Below are 17269 nucleotides of genomic sequence, written 5' to 3' on the forward strand. Positions count from 1 at the left end.
AAGTGAGAATGAGCTTCTTCTTCTTGTATTACATGAGAGAAAACTCAATGGGGGGGGGGGGGGGGGGGGGGGGGGGGGTTAATGGACCATTAGTAAGACTTGTATCAACTTTTTTTAAAGTAAATGGGTGCATTGAAGACCCCCTAACATCCACCTAAAGTTCTGATGTGACTTAATAATGAAACATTAATGCATGACCACAAATGTCAAATTTTTAAAACAAAACTGGTTCTTTGTTTTGTTGTTCATTTTTTTCTAATAAAAATCATCTCACACAGTCTGAGCAGAAAAGCTTTAGCTAAACAGGTACAGTTATACTTTAACGTCAGCGCTCTTTGCTGCAGAATCAGCTGATCACTGTAACATTGTGTATGAAGGCTGTACAGGTGGGTGCTGAGTGATTTATACTGTATGCTGCTCATTATGTCTAATTACTGTATGCCTGTTGCTGAGAGGCCAATCATTCCTCTCCATTTCTTCTGCTATAATGGGGAGCTGTGTGTGCAGTGCATGTCTGTAATGTGGGCATATGATGTGGAGAAAGTGGCTGATGTGTAATGATGGACAGATATGAACGCAGCACAGTGAGGCCTGAGAGCGCTGAGCTTTTTTCCAGTATAGATTCACGGGTCGTGTGCTACTCTGAAGGCGGAGTTGGGTTACTGGAAAACGCTTAGGGGGGAGAGGGAGTTTCTTGTCATACTCGTTATTTGTCTGCAGGTGATGGTGTTACAGGAGAGTTCAGTGTTTGATAAATGGACCAGGATGATAGATTCCTTATTTGTGAAACAAGTGATCAGTCTGGGTTTAACTTCTTTCAACGCTGGTATAAATGCATTGTAGGTTGTTTTTTTTATCATAAGCAAGAATTCATTGGACAACAGTATAAACAATAAAAGATCTGTGCATGAAATCTACTGTTGCTTCCTTAAATAAAGAGCCCATTGTTGTTTTTACGCCCACCATCTCAAGCATTAGATCGTCGCCAAGTGCAATTCTTTGTTTGCATCTTTAGATCTAAGGATGTAATTTGGCAGGCGGTAAAAAACAATATCAACCTACTCAACTCTCCTCAGTGCTCAAACAACACAGAAACATTTCTTAGTGTTTATATTCATTCATTTTATTTTTGTCTACTAAGTAGCGATATATAATAGTAATTATTACAAACCTGTTTCTACTGCAAACACCAAAACTAAGACTTCTGTGAAATGTCAGCAGGGAGCTGGAGAGAGGGTTAATGTGTTTATTTCTCAGCTGAACAACATGTACACGATGATTTATCAAAATGTGGGAGACACCGTTGTTTGAATTCAGCCAGAGAACATAAAAGATGAGACAGCGTTTTTATCTTTATTTGGAAAAAGGAGCATCATGGTGCATGTAGAGAAACATCTGGGGCAAAGTTTAAATATATGAGTGTGTATTTGTATCTGCACTCAAATTTTTGTCTTAGAGCGTAACAGTCTGTCTGAGATGTAACACTGTGGCTTGTCTTCACTTCATTCAAAAGTTGTTTTAGGGTTAAGCATCGAATCAGGTCATTTTTAAGTTCATATCCTAGTGGGTAATATGTCATGCATAATGCAGATATATTATCCTCATAAATATTGAGGTTCCAGTTTCATATTGGTGTGTTTCCAGCTCTAGTGGTCACAGCTTCTGTAGCAGCCTGCAGTCACACCAGGCTGTCGAGCTGTTGGCAGATACTTAGACAGAGTTATAGCTTCTGAAGTTGTTGGGCAGCCATGTTTGTTCCATAAGCCTGTTCGTGGCCGTTGCTTAGCAACAACCTTCTTCTTTTTTTTAAAGTGTAGGATTTTGCGTTTTATCATGGCAAAACAGCAACAGTAAGGATCTGTTTACTTTGCTGAATGGTGTTAGAAAACATCGTCCTATTGGTTTACTCTGTGCTGCAGCTCAGCTCCTGACATGCATCTGTTGGTAAACCGTTTAAAAAGTGTTTTACAATGAACACACGTTAAATGGTTTAACTCTAAACAGTTTCAAACAAAGAAAAACATCAGGCCTCCCGACTGAGAAGTCGAGTACAACTGTAAATCCTCATTATTTAATTATTATTGTGGTTCTTTTCTCTGTACTGTGCATCTTGTGTCCTGGTTTTGTCTCTCTGCTTTTGTCCTCTGAGAGTCTCAGGTCTATTTATGTAATCGGGTAAGAGCCCTTCTCTTCCTTGAAGGACTGTGTCAAGTACATAGCCTGTTAGGGAAGCGTCAGCCATCTGTGAGCGTGTCTGTATCTGTAGCGTAAAGTGTGCATACGTTTTTACCAGATCTGAAGTGTCTCAGAGAGTTTTAGGTAGCCACTAAATGCCACTTCTCTCTATTCCATCCTCAGTGAAAACATTCAGGAAGTTTTCATCAGACTCTAAGAAAAGTGTATTTCATAGTATTTCATTGCTTTAACGTGTGGTTGTAACTTTGAGAACAGAGCTCAGAGTTGAGCGCCGATAATCTTTGCTGTGTGTGTGACACCCGCCGCTGAGGGAGACCCCGGCTGAGGAAGCTTTTTTTTCGGTTCATTGTGATGCATGCAGTGTGCTGTGTCAGTTTCTGCTGTGACGTCGAGCATCCAGCAGCAGTTTGTCACCTCTTCCTGTGCTTGAGGCGGTTGCCCCGGCAACAGCTGTCCCATCCCTTCTCCCTTCTTCTTCTGTCTTTCCCCTTTCTGTGTACAGCTCACATGTGAAGGTCATTCCTCCTTCCCATCTCTCTCTCTCTCTCTCTCTCTCTCTCTCTCTCTCTCTCTCTCTCTCTCTCTCTCTGTCTCTAACTATGCTTCAATCCAAATGGGACCGGAAACAAGTCAAGACTTAACAGGAAGTGATGTAAGACACAGCAGGAGAGTGTTGAGATGAAGCCCCCCCCCCCCCCCCCCCCGACAGTAGGTGTTTATGTGGAGTAGTATAGAGGGCTGAATCTAAAAAAGCTGCGGTTTGCAGTGTTCTGAATGTGTAATGCTTTGTTAAATCAATAACTCTGCTGTTCTGTTGCTGCAGGATGACGCGCCTTCCAGTAGGGCTGCTCGATTATGGCAAAAATCATACTCACTATTATTTTGATTGACACTGAGATCGTGATTGTTAAACAGGATTACTCGTTGATTTTACAACATCTGCATCACATTCATGTGTCGATCCTAAACACTCTTAACACTTCAACATGCTGAACACTCTGAGAAACAAGCAGCACATTTAAAAAAGTGAAATAATCTAAATATATGGGGCGCCGGTGGTGTAGTGGTTAGTGCCCACGCCCCATGTACGAAGGCTGTAGTCCTCAAGACGGGTGGCCCGGGTTCAAATCCGGCCTGTGGCTCCTTTCCCGCCTGTCATTCCCCAATCTCTCTCTCTGATTTCTGACGCTATCCACTGCCCTAACAAAGGCATAAAAAGTCAAAAAATTAATCTAAAAAAAAAAAAACACATTTATAAAATAATGACAAATAAATAATAAATTACTATGTTTTTGATATTTGAAAAATATAACAACAACAAATACTTTGAAACATTTAATACACATGAAAAAACCTGTGGGAAAAAAAGAGCGCAACACAGCATGCAGCACAGTAATCGTTATTAAATCTTGATTTCATCTTTGTGGGACGCAAAAATCTAATTGAATTTGACTAATTGCCCAGCCCTGCCTTCCAGATTAACAGATATGAAATAAATGACGAACTAATCTGGATTGGGAGGCCATGACAAAGTCTACGAACTTTTTGATGGAAGACCAGAGTGGAAATATTTGTATCAAAACTAAAAATGAAAGATTAATACCTCTATGCAAGTATACGATTTGTTGTGTCACTTGTTTTTGTTTTTTCACCAAATATAGAACCTTAGAGTTTTTCTAAATACAGAGTTAAAAATCAATGTAACCGTGGTCTGCAACACCTCTAGTACACATGCTGCTTGTAAAGAAATGTCTAGTCAGTCTGCAATGTCTGAAATGCAACTCCGCAGTGATTTAGTCCAAATAGAAGCTGCTGGCTGTTCCGGGCGATTTGCTTCAGCTGCAGCAGATTGTGTTTGTTTGTGTATGTGAGAATGTGGGGGAGTGTGTGAGTGCACAGTGAAAATGGCCTTCTCCCAATGCAGTTACTAGCCGAGATCCTGTGGGCTTTCGCTTCCTGTCCACTTTCTCTTCCGACATGCTTGAAAATGAAACCTCATTAACTCATTAGTAAGAACAATGTTAGCCACTGCTGCCCTGAACTGTCACTCACTCTCTGTCACGGATTTATAACACATCGGAAAATAAGATTGTAAGTAAAGCTGTATGTGTTTTGAGCTTGAAATTGTTCCCTTCTCCTTATATAAATCCCTTTTGGGGTTTTTGCACACATCCATCAATCAATCAATTTATTATTGAAAGGTCATTGAGGGGGCAACCCTCATTTACAATGATTTCAAGTCAGATGCAGAAGCAATTAAAAAAGATGAATGAGAGATAAAGCCTTAAATGTACTAAAATAGATAAAAATCTGATTATTCAAATGTTTGAGAAAAAATATAACAAAGGCAGACTTGTGTAAAACAGTTAGAGGCTGAGGTCAAGAGGTTTCAAATCAATTTCCTGAAACGTCCAAAAGGTCAACGTGCCATTATGCCAAGCAGATACTGTAACTTGTTCCAGGAGTCAAGTGCAGTAGAGAGAACCCCGGGTTATATTGTCTTAAAGGTCAGGTATTACACTCCTTTACAACCACTTTAAATATCTCAGAGCTCCTCAAAACATGCCTGTGAAGTTTCTTGTTCTAAATCCACTCTGATCCTGTATTTGATCATGTCTATAAACTCCTCTATTTCAGCCCTGCTCAGAACAGGCTGTTTCTGTGTCTGTACCTTTAAATATGTAAATGAGCCGTGTCTGACCACGCCCCCTCTCTGGAAGGGGATGTGGCCCGGGCTTTCTCGCACCATACCGTAGTTTTTACGGTGAGAAGGCAGACTCAGAGGGCAGAACAAACACCTAGCTGTGGGAGTGTCACCCACCTGGGGGAGGGGCTACTGCCCTTTGTGATGTCATGAAGTTTTGAATGCACATCAATGCATCTTTGTCTTTACCATTTTTGATATATATACGCTACTGCCTCACTCACAAAGCCCTGTGTGCATTAATTCTGACCTGTAGTTTTGTGCTGGTTGTGCATTATATGACAAAGTGTGAGTGTGAATGAGGGAGTGTGAGTGTGTGTAGGTGGGTGCGGCGTTGTGTGGTGACAACATCAATGGAGATGTGATGAGACCAGCACTGACTGAGAGCAAATGGTAAACTGAGACATAGACCTGCTGTTATATTTTAGATTTTCCTTCATTATCGCCAGTCGTAAACACATACTAGTGAAACACTGTTCATGCAGCATTCATGGTGACATTTATCGAACTGACAGAGGATGAGAGAGTGACTGAGGAAGACGGAGAAGGTTTCTTTGAATGAAATAGATTTAATGCTGTAGATGCTATCTTAAAAATATCCATAAGCTCTACTAATTGCTGTTTAGATGCTGCTGTAGGATCAAGGATTTCTTTATTATACCAAATTTAATTTGCAGCAGTACAGCCAGCAGTACCACACAAACCATCACAAAAACTACAGAAGAAAAGAAAAGAAATCAGAAAATGCTGCTGTTATATTTTTTATTTTCCTTCATTATCTCCACTCCAATTTGCTTTACAGTCAGCAGAACCACACAAACCATCACACATCCTATAGAAGAAAAGAAAAGAAATGAGGGATACATCAGAAAATAAGACACTTAATTAAAACATCTTAGATTAATCAGTTTATGAGATGTTAAGTGATAACATTAGTGAGCTGAAAGTCCAACAGCAGAGAGATGAGGGTCCACTCAACACTACTCCCATGAATAATTACGCAAAGTGTAAAAAACATGACATGATGGTAACCACTCTCGGTCATCCTCTGGTTTCTTACTCTGACCTCAATATGTCTCACAGTGAATCTGTGCAGGAGCCTTCTCTTGTCTCTGCCTGCACTGCAACCCGGCTGATAAGACTCCATCCTTCCCACACTGTCGTCACGCGCCGCAGAAGAGTTTGAACCGGATTCTGTTTGCTCTATTTTCAGCTAAATATATATTTAGACCATCTATTCCTGCTAAAATTTCAAAGACCATTTACAGGTGAACAGAAAATAAAAGCAGATCGAATGATGTCATTTCATTAAGACTGTCTTTATGTGTTTGTCCCACAGCAGTTAACCTCTTCATTTACTGATTACATTATTAAATTAGGAGGTTGATATCCAATCAGCGTGCAGTTTCTATCTAGTTCATAACTCACAAATATCTTACAAAAGGAGAGTGCAGTGAATTGAAATAATGGTTCTTGTTCTTTCAGATATCTCTCAGAGCACTCTGATGCTCTCAGTTCAAAAGGGCAGACTCGAGGGTTTGAAAAAGGCAAAATAAAATAAAAAAATCTCAGTCCATCAGTCACAGTGATGCTCTTAAAGCAGCACAGAGAGGAGCGTGTGTGTGTGTGCAGTTTTTATCTGTTTAACTCCTTTTCTTTTATCAAGAGCAGATTGCTTGTATGTGTAAACGACAGCTTGTTTCAGTCTTTCTTTGTATCTTTGTGCAGCACGTTAGTTTAGAGGTTTGTATACAGTAAGCGCCTGTTTGATGGCATGTATACTTTATTAAGACTGTTAACCTCCTGTAGGTTAAAACGCCGTTCTCTTGGATATGTGAGCTTTATTTTTCCATCCTTTTGCGTCCTTTGTCACTTTCCTGAGATGTTGATGTCTATTTTTTTATTTATTTTTTATTTTGAAATACTTTTATTAATCCCTGAGGAAAATTCTGGTTTACACTCTGTGATTTAGAAACAAGCTTCTCACACACATACGCCCGAATCACACACATGCACAAGCAGGACCTGTGGACATGCATTAGTGGGAGAGATGTCAGAGTGGGGCTGCTACACACTGCTACATAAGGCAGCGCAACAGAGCGGGTGGGGGTTCGGTGCCTTGCTCAAGGGGAACCTCGGCAGCACTCGGGAAGTGACCTGGCCCGGGTCATGCCACCAGTCGTCTCTGAAATGATAGACGCACATTTAGGGTTAAATTATACAAATCGTAAGGTCGTCAAATCTTCTTTAATTAAATTATTTTTTTCCGATACCATGTGTTTTAAAACAATACGATCTATACAGCATTGAAAAGTAACTTTTTACTATTGTGATGGGTGTTTGGGAGAGGAATGAATCCATTAAAATGTCAGGTAAACTCCTGACCACTGTAAAACAAAAACATTGGTTACTCAAAATTGGGTGTTTAGGACTTCTATTTCTGTTACCATGTTTTTTAAAACAGGTATCCATATTTGATTTCTACTAGTGTCATATCAAAGTTTGAAATTATGAAATCATGACAACGCTAATTTATAGCTTACAAATAAAACTTCAGATAAAATAAAAAGCATGAAGATGTATTTCTGGGAGATGTTTTGAATAAATTCTGCCTGCTTGGAGTTTAGTTAGTTTATTACGATATTCTAAAAAGCTGCTTTGAGTTCATGTGTAGTCTGAATGGATTCTGCTGCATCACCACCTGAGAACAAAGTTATCATGTAAAGAGTGAAAGCTTTAACTTGTTTCAGTTTGGTCGTACAAAGACTTTTTTTTTTAAATCATGGAGTAAATATTGACACAATAGCCGCCGTGGGCCGACTGTGACAGACACAGTGACCAGCAGAGTGTCAGCAGTGACGCTCGGGAGCAGATGTCTGCTGTAATATACAGACCAGACAGCAGAACGGGGAAGCCCCATCTGTTACTGTTAGCGTCAGTGTTCTTCCACTTCCTGTCCTGAAGACTCGTCTCCCTCCTGTTCGTCTTCACTCTGAATGTGTTCTTCCATACATTCGTCTGGTTCATGTACACGTCCATATCAACACAGAAACCCTTTCTTGGTGTTGTTTTTATAGTTTTCTGATAAAGACTTCTCTGATGACTCTCGAGGAACATATGAAACTGCATGCACAGACGGAGAAACCTGAACTTAAACTATCATGTCAGACGTGTGATGGAGATGGATTTCACATGACTTTGTGTCCTGATCAGGATGCTGCGGGATCTCGGTGGATACTGTTTGTAAGAGTGGTAGAATACCATGCTCCTCTTTGAACCGCAGGCTGAGTATGTGTGAGTGTGTGGAGTAGCAGCTCGGAGCCCGTGGGTGATGCCGCTCGAGCCCACGCAGCACTCCCACTTACTGCAGAGGACAGAATACATCAGCAGCAGCAGCAGCAGCCAGGGAAACAGCCCGCAAGGAAGGCTGACGTAACACATTCACACTGGAACTACAGGACAATGAGTGCTGTAGCAAAGCCTGATGTGCAGCTTTTAAATCCCTAAGCGCTTTTTCTGTGTGTGTCTGTGTGTGTGTGTGTGTGTGTGTGTGTGTGTGTTAATCTACATACACTCGTTTACTGCTGAGAGATGCCTCTTCAGTTTGTCCCGCTAAGATGTGTGGAAGTTACTTCTTTAGGAAAACTCCAAAACTTTGTGTTCTCGTCCTTCTTCTACTCACTTTTCTCTTCTTCAACGGCACGCAGCTGCTTCATTTTAAGCCAAATCAATTTCCCCCCTTTTATTTAATGAACCTGTAAGTGAGTTCATCTCATACTCCTGCATATGTCTTAAATGTAGGAGATATCATGGCACAAGCTTGATGTTGTAAAATTAGCTAAAAAATTATATTATTATGATCAGGTGTACAAAGTATGTGATCTCAAGAGGATTACATTATTATGTCTTTTTATATCTTTTTAAACTGTATAATGAAAATACAGATCAGATACAAGTGGAGTTTTATTTAGTTTTATTTATTTTTTATTATATTTATATTGTATTTTATAATATCTAAATTAACATGCACCTTACACATCGCCACAAAAATAGCTTATTTTCATATTTGATTTATTTGCTCCTTTCAGTGTATGGTTTTACAATAAAACACAACAAGAAATATTTTCTCATAATGCTGAAACACTGTTCATGAGCAAACAGGAGCAGGAAGAAGAAAACTTATAATACCTGCCCCCCCTTTCCTAATAACACAAGAGACTGTTTAACAGAATAAGATGGCTTTCTTTCTTATGAGGGGTGTTGTTAGTTTTTGGGTGACTTCAGACCTGTGGCGTTTTAAGAATGACTTTCCTTCTATAAGAATCATTTTGCTTTAACAAGAAGTCACACTCACATCTTGGAGTAACCGCAGATTTCCTCGGTCGTTATCAAACAGCCGGTCCGGGGTTTTTTTGGACTCAGTCACATCCGGTTTTCAGGCTCCAGGTGTCTGTAGATTTGCATCAAAATGTGAGTTAGTCAGGCTTGATGTTTTCCTCTGTGGAGGATGAATCACTAATCAAAGTTATTTAGCCATCTTGGTAAAAATGTCTTTGGCTGAGAGACTGAAAGTACCACCTGCCAAACACCACATGATGGATACTTGTTTCAGTCTTTAGCAGGAAAAGAAGGTCAGAATATCAAATCTATCATCAGTCCGATAAGGAATAAATCTTTCGATCGTAACATTTTTATTATTTCCGTCAGACAGCTTGTGTTTTTTATTGTTTGAAATGTTTATTGCAGCTAAATGTTTTTTCTGTTTGGTGTCTAGACTCTGACTTGGTCACTCCTCGTGGCGATATTTTTCATGCAAAAGGACAGGTTTGAGCGCAGCACTAGTACGAGTCTCAACCAGCTCGACGGCGCTGCTTCATCTCTGGCAGTTTCCAGTCCTTTGAAATCTTTAATTATGTTTTAAAGTACATTTTTGTCGTATGGTAGCAGCAAACCCGGCAATAAAGACAATCCCTTAGTTTAGTTTTCCTTTTATTAAGTCGTTTTTTAACTGATTTGTGGACAGTATTTGCGTCTGAGCATGTCATACAGCATGCAGCTCAAAGCATCCCTCATGTCCATCCTCACAGAGCCTCACGGGGGGCTGCAGACTCCAAGTCTAATATTTTACATTTAAATGGTTTTTATTCAACTTCTCAGCTTATAAACGTTTAGTCTTCTCTTAAAGAAGTGTGATTGCAACATAAAGTATATTTACATAAAGCAGTATGACTGTTATATGTTTATGTTTATATCACTTCTTTACCTGCACTAGTTTTAGCAGCCATGTCGCTTTATTAATGAATAATGTAAACACTTTGTTTCCTTTTTTTCTGGAACGCTCCTTCTCTCTTTAACACATTTTTCACACACACACACACACACACACACACACACACACACACACACACACACACACACTTACAAATAAACACAGAAAAACAAGGTCTGAAAAAAGATGAATTTCAATTGAATGGGGGAAGGACTTCATGCTGGGGGAGGTTCAATGGAAAAAAGGAAGGGAGCAGGTGTACATAAGGAAATGTGGTGTGTGTGTGTGTGTGTGTGTGTGTGCGCATTCATCCATTCATGAATGTGTGTGTGTGAGGGGGGGCGGGGTATAAAAGGGGGTTCGAGACAGGGTGAGGTACAAAAGGGGGCAGAAATATGAAAAAGAACGGGAGAAGAGGGGAGGGGAGTGTGAGGTAATTTATGAGGCATTTTTATACAACAAGGTTTAATCTCTTCACACACACACACACCCACACACACACACACACACACACACACATCCTTACCCAGTTTGTTTCACAGTGTCTGCACATAATGATACCAACAAAAGATTCAGTGAATACTAAAAAACGTGGTGAAGTGTAAAAGGATTTATTCCCCCTTTATATTAATGAATAGTATTTGACTGCATGTGTTACATTTTACACGTATCTCCTGCAGTTCCTTTTCTTGTATTGTAGATAAGATAAGATAAACTTTATTCGTCCCACATTGGGGGAAATTATGTTGTTAAAACTGCTAAAAAAAACAGGAATACAATTAGCAAAAAAAAACATATTTACATCAATTAAATATTTACAGTAGTAGAATTCACATTTCAGATCCAAAAGGTTTAATTTTCTTTTCAATTAAAGCGAGAATAGGTGAAAAAATCTAAAGCCTAATGTTTTATATTTTCCTATTTGACTTCTGACTTATTCACAGCAGTGAGACACTCAGCGTCTTGTTTTTGTGACAAAATGTGTTTTGGTTTTGTAATAGTTGATCAGACCATGTGAAATGTCGACCATTGATTTAGACCATAACAATGAAATAACAACATCTTAAGAATATCACCTGATAATTTGATAATGAAAGCGTTTTCCAGCTTCACCTCTAAGAATTGTTTGAATATGTAATCCCTATTTTGTGTCATTTTGTTCTTTGTGCTGTTTTGAAATCCTCTGAGATCGTTTGATCAGAGCGGATGATCTGATGAGATTTTTGGAGAATATTTTGGCCTGAATTTGCATGACGATGAGGAATAAATAAGTGATTACCATGAAGCTAATATATGCTTAAAGATTATGAGTGTATGTTAATAAATCCCAGGTGTCCTGTAGTGTCAAAGGTTCACTGATTAACGCTGCAGTTATCCGACTAAATGAGCCTATTATCAGAACAGGGTCTGTTTAGCAGGGGGAGTGTGGTGTGACTTTCAGAAGCTTCAGTGTGTTTTAAATATTTACATAAAGTTTGATATATTCAGACATGCTGTGGATTATTCCTATGTTCTTCTCTCTGATAAGTGTGTGGTCTGCATGTCATTATCACATTTAATGGTCCTTATAGAAACATGAAAGGTTTGATCCCGGTCTGACTGCGCCCTCTGTGTTCTCTCTGATCCCTCCATCCAGGAGGGCCAGCAGCTGATCCAGGAGAAGCCGGAGCTCAGCCCGGTCGTTCGAAGGAAGCTGGAGGAGATCAGGGAGTGCTGGCAGGATCTGGAGAGTACCACCCAGGCGAAAGCCCGTCAGCTCTTTGAGGCTAACAAGGCAGACCTGCTGGTTCAGAGCTATGAAAGCCTTGACCATAGACTCGGCCAGCTGGAGGGTCAACTGGTCTACGTGGACCCGGGACAGGACCTCACCACTGTCAACAAGCAGCTGAAAAAACTACAGGTATGTAGAGTTTCAATACATTCAGTGACATGTGAAGGTATCTGACCAGGAAGTACTCTGGTCCATTCTCAGACTTCATGATGAGCACATAAACATAAAAGGACTTGAAAGTTTACCTTTTTTGCAGCTTACGGCCTCGTCCACACATAGACGGGTATTTTTTTTAAATTGGGGTTTTCCTCGTTTCAAAAAATAATCCCGTCCACCCACGTTAAGTTCTCAAAAACATCTTTGTCCACATGAAAACACAAAGCACACTGTTACGTCTGTCATGAGCATGCCAAGTCAGAAACGATTTCCATGACCTGCTAAAATGTTTCAGCCCGTTCCTCTGCAATGACCATTTCATTTTACTCTGCTCGTCAACATAGGGGGAGAATAACTGTGTATGTATGTGTGTGTAAAAAGTCCAGTAAGCACCAGCACTAGTTTGTTTATCGCACTAACCTCATGTAAACAAAAGTGACAGCGTCGCACAATGACGTCAAACTGAGCTGAAACATGCAGAGTTTGACCCCGTCTACACAGAAACACCTTAAACAGAGTTTCTGAAAAAGCATAAAACAGAACACCATTTGCATGTGTACTAAAGGTCAAACTGCAACAGAACAACCTCTGTTTAAAAAAAGATCTTCCTACATGTGGACTCAGCCTGAGATAATTATTTTAGGTTTTTATTTCAACACTCTGAAGAGAATTTTCATCTTAAAGCTCAACCTGTTTTTTTCTGCTATTCAGAAAAAGACAGTTTATGATGTTACTTATTATGAGGCTTCATATTTGTCTTGTTTTCTGGGATACGGGTCTCTCAGGTTGCTCAGAGCTCAAGTCGTTTTTTTTCTACCAGTTTGAGAATTCTTCACTACAGCTCCAGTCTACGTGTTGAACTGTTGCAGAATGACTCACTGTTTACCTTATCATTTCCACACAATGACGGCCTCGTCTCATTAATAATGAAACCAAACATCATGTTCGGAAAAGACTTACAACTGCAGCTTTCACCGTGTGCCTTCAGCGCTTTCTCCTCTTCGGCGCTTCATCTCATTTCAGCCACTCAGACTCACGTTTACCCCGACAACCACTTTTATTCTTTTTTAACACCATAAAGCTATCAGCATCCCCGTCTGAGCTGTGGAAGAGTTTCATCATGATACCATTCTTAAAATATAGATTCATTAAAAGTGTGGATTTTCAAAATAAAAGACTTCATGTAGGATTCTCTGATTTTCAAACTAAATCAGCAGTTTGTTCATTAAGTTCATGATTCATTGAGTTGAATAGAAAATTAGTCTGGAAAGCATTTTATTATCTGAATCTTAGTGCATTCATTTAATGCTAAACTGCAGACTGATGATTTAACGACAGGAAAAAACCGAAGACAAAAAGTACTTTTTTTCTACAGTATTAATCTAGTGAGGAGTATGTGTATACATGGATCAATCAATATAAAAAAATCAAGTTACTATTATTTACGACCAGCCAAGGGGAATCCAGCCGTGCATAAAAGTGACCCTATTATATTATCATTTTCTACCATCAACATTGAATTAAAACATTATATAAAAGCTTCCGACTCTTGATATTAAATTGTATACATATATCATGAAAACGTTTCTTTATTTGTGTTAGTTTATGTTTTATTTTTGTATTTTAAGAGACAGTTATGAAACTCCTCACACGCAGACTGCCCAGAATCCCCTCAGACCAGGTCTTTATTCTTTAGATAAATGTCTTTCTGTAATTTTTAATCCTCTATAATCAACATCTCTCATATATCTTATCTGATGGGATAGTAAGGAGTAAAAATTCAGTCTTACATCTCTTGTCTGTCCGTTTCTTACACATAGAGAATCTTGAAAGTCTTCACTTAGAGGTGGGGGGAAAACAATCGAAATGTAAAAATACAGATTCTTATCTTCTGAGATTTTAAATTGATTCATAACTTCCAAAAATCCCTTTTTTTGGGGGGGGGGGGGGGGCTAATCAGTCACTCCCTGCTAAGTGCTAAGGCTAGCTCTTTAACTCAGGAGAATGCCAAATGGAGCAGCAAGAAATTCATCCAGTGACTGGAGTACATCCTGAAAAATAGACTCTGAATCATGAATTGTTTTGTTTGAAAATAGATTCTAAATCGAATCAAATCGTGAGACACCCAAAGATTCCCAGCCCAACTTCCACTAGTCAAAAGCAAACAAGAATCACATTTGCAGTGCAAAGTTTTCCAGCATGTCTTATGATAACTGAATATGTAAACAGACTTTCATGTCAGTCACTGATGTGTTTTAAAGAAGTCGTCTTCCACCCGTGTGATGTCGGGATGAAACTCTTCACTCAGATTCTTGACTCACAAACATCAGGCAGACGTTTGCCGAGTTAACGCTCAGATTCATTCTTCCATTCCTTCATCGTTTCAGAACATGTCTCGCTGTCCTCTCCCACAGCATGCAGCTTACAGCTTCCTTTAACAGGCCGCCATTAGCTCTGCTTTACCACATCATCCTCACTCCAAAACCCAACTCCACTACCCAGCATCCATCCTGCCAAGGGGTACAGTAAACTTCACACTTCATGTCTTTTTATTTGGAGTTATTCTTTTAGCCTCACCTTTGTTTTCATGCTGATCTTTTAATACATCTTTGATTTCTGACATTTCTATGTTGTTAAACAATCCTTTTTTGTTTCATTGATCTGCCATGTTTCACTTTTTCTGCTTACAAATCAGGGATAAAAGAGAAACCTATGATGCTAACATGCCTTCTGCTGCACTTTATCTTTAATTTTTGGATTAGTAACAGACACTGATAGCCCTACATACAGGGTTTATCAGTTTATTTGTAGGTACTCTTTTAGCACATTCGTCTTTTCACTTAACACATACAGTAGTTATCTTAAATCTGTGTCAGAATTAAAACTAGACAAACATGAATTTTCCACCACCAAAGAATCTTTACAAAAACAAACTCACAATAGTTTGCACTTCTTTCAAATCCTCTCACTCCTCCTCTTTCTTTCCACTAAATCTTTTCTCTTTTTCTCTAAACTACCTCAATCCCTCTCTCCCAATCAACACGACTTCTTTTCCTCCGCCTGTTTTAAACTTGTCCTCCTCCCTCTCCTCATCAGACCATGGAGACCCAGATGGAGGAGTGGTATAAGGAGGTGGGTCAGCTCCAGGTGCAGGTGTCCACCATCCCGCAGCACACGCAGGTGAAGGAGAACGTCGGCGGGCGGCAGGCTGCCGTCGAGGCCAGGATGGTGCGTCTGATCGAGCCGCTGAAGGAGAGGCGGCGCATCCTGCTGGCGTCAAAGGAAGTTCACCAAGTCGGACGAGACCTGGAAGACGAGATTGTTAGTTTGATGGTTTACAGCCAACGCACAAACACACAAGCAAACACAAAATTAGGTTTTCAGCAGTTTCTTTGATTTCCTGGAGACGAACCAAAATCTAAACCGTAACCATAATTAAAACAAATCCTTATAATAAAGAGGAATTATTTACATTTTAAGACCGCTGTTTGATCCCCAAAAATCTTTGTAAACTCATTTTTATTTGCATGCATGCAAATTGAAAACCAGTTATTGTCAGTTATTGCTCAGCCCTCTTGAAGTTCAAATGATGTTTACTATTTCTGAGATGTCACTCTATCTTCGAGTTCATCATTCACGAGATTTAAAAAAGGTATTTCTGTGAATGTACAGAATCACACATGCAGACACGGTCACATAAAACACACGAGGTGCTCCCACAAACTCTTGGATGTTGTGTGTCTTATTGTTGTGGTTGTAGTTGTGGGTTCAGGAGCGCCTCCCCATGGCCATGTCTCAGGAGCACGGCTCCACTCTGCAGGAGGTCCAGCAGCTCATGAAAAAGAATCAGGTGAGGAAAATCAGGCAGTAATTTTTACTGCCATTTTATAGACTGATACATATAAACAGTTCAGATAAAAAGCCTGATTTAAAACCTTACGTCATTATCACCAACAGATAGATGATATTATGATGGATTAACATGATGTGCAAAATCTAACTCCTAATTTTTCCTCCATTCTCATTTTTCATGCACGCTGCTTTTTTTAAACTCTGTAACATAACAGTGACTCTCTATCATTCCTTTTTTCAAAACATCACAGGAAAGATTTAAACAGTGGTCTCTTCTTTCTGTCATGGTCTTCTTCCTCTCCTGCAGACCCTTCAGAGGGAGCTGCAGGGCCACAGGAGCCGGATCGATGACGTTTTGGAGAGGGCAGGGATCATAGCGTCCATACGCAGCCCTGAGGCCGACTGTGTCAGGGCCGGGCACGACCAGCTGGCCCAGCTGTGGGCTCTGCTCTGGACAGAGACCGAGAGGAGGCAGCTGATTCTCGATGCCATGTACCAGGCCCAGCAGTACTACTTTGACACGGCCGAGGTGGAGACCTGGCTCAGCGAGCAGGAGCTGCACATGATGAACGAGGAGAAGGGGAAGGTGGGTGTGCCTCTATCTGAAAGATGCATTTCAGAGCTGCTCATCATCAGTTGTTAGTCTCATTAGTCATCAGCAATGCTTCATTTTTTGTCTCATTTTGTTTGGAATCTAATCCCAACAAAATGATTTCCTCTTCACATTGAATGAAAGTTTACACCACACAGGGCGAGATAGATCACTTGTGTTATTTTAAAGTGAAACTCCTCCTTTCGTGCGTCGCTTCCTCCTCCCAACAGGATGAACCGAGCACACTGCAGCTTCTGAAGAAACACTTGATCCTGGAGCAGACCATCGAGGACTACGCCGAGACCATCGGCCTGCTGTCACAGCAGTGTCGACAGCTGCTGGAGATGGGGCATCCAGACTGGTGAGCATGTAAACACAGAGATTTGTCAGCGAGGGTTTTTTTTTTTTGTCACAGCGAATACATTCTGCAAATCCTCTCACATTTCTGTATTCTGACCCCAGCATGGGGTTATGGTCAGATTAAGTATTTTATTTTAAAAGTCAAAAGAGGGATTGTTGCCAGTGGACGACCAAAAGGAACTGGTTAAAGTGTTACTTAAAACCAGACTGGTTTAAGCTGACAGGAATGTGACAGCTCTAATATGTTATAACAATGCCACACAGAAGAAGAAGAAGAAGAAGAAGAGCTATCCTAGCACACAAAGAACGCTGAACCTTGAAGTGAATGGGCTGCAGCACAGTCGCAGAGGAACACAGCGGGTTTCAATC

At 40.2% G+C, this 17269-nt stretch overlaps 1 protein-coding gene across 1 annotated transcript in view; it reads left to right on the forward strand.

Moving 5' to 3' along the window:
* LOC132980832 (spectrin beta chain, non-erythrocytic 4-like) overlaps positions 1-17269 on the forward strand; it is a 71753-nt gene that overhangs the window by 39029 nt on the left and 15455 nt on the right. Inside the window, exons 26-30 of the mRNA XM_061047179.1 lie at positions 11806-12069; positions 15193-15417; positions 15857-15946; positions 16256-16534; positions 16771-16901. Of these exons, the coding sequence (XP_060903162.1) occupies positions 11806-12069; positions 15193-15417; positions 15857-15946; positions 16256-16534; positions 16771-16901 (989 nt within the window). The remainder of the gene's footprint in view (positions 1-11805; positions 12070-15192; positions 15418-15856; positions 15947-16255; positions 16535-16770; positions 16902-17269) is intronic.

This window comes from Labrus mixtus, chromosome 9, assembly GCF_963584025.1.
Source record: "Labrus mixtus chromosome 9, fLabMix1.1, whole genome shotgun sequence".
Classification (NCBI taxonomy): domain Eukaryota; kingdom Metazoa; phylum Chordata; class Actinopteri; order Labriformes; family Labridae; genus Labrus; species Labrus mixtus.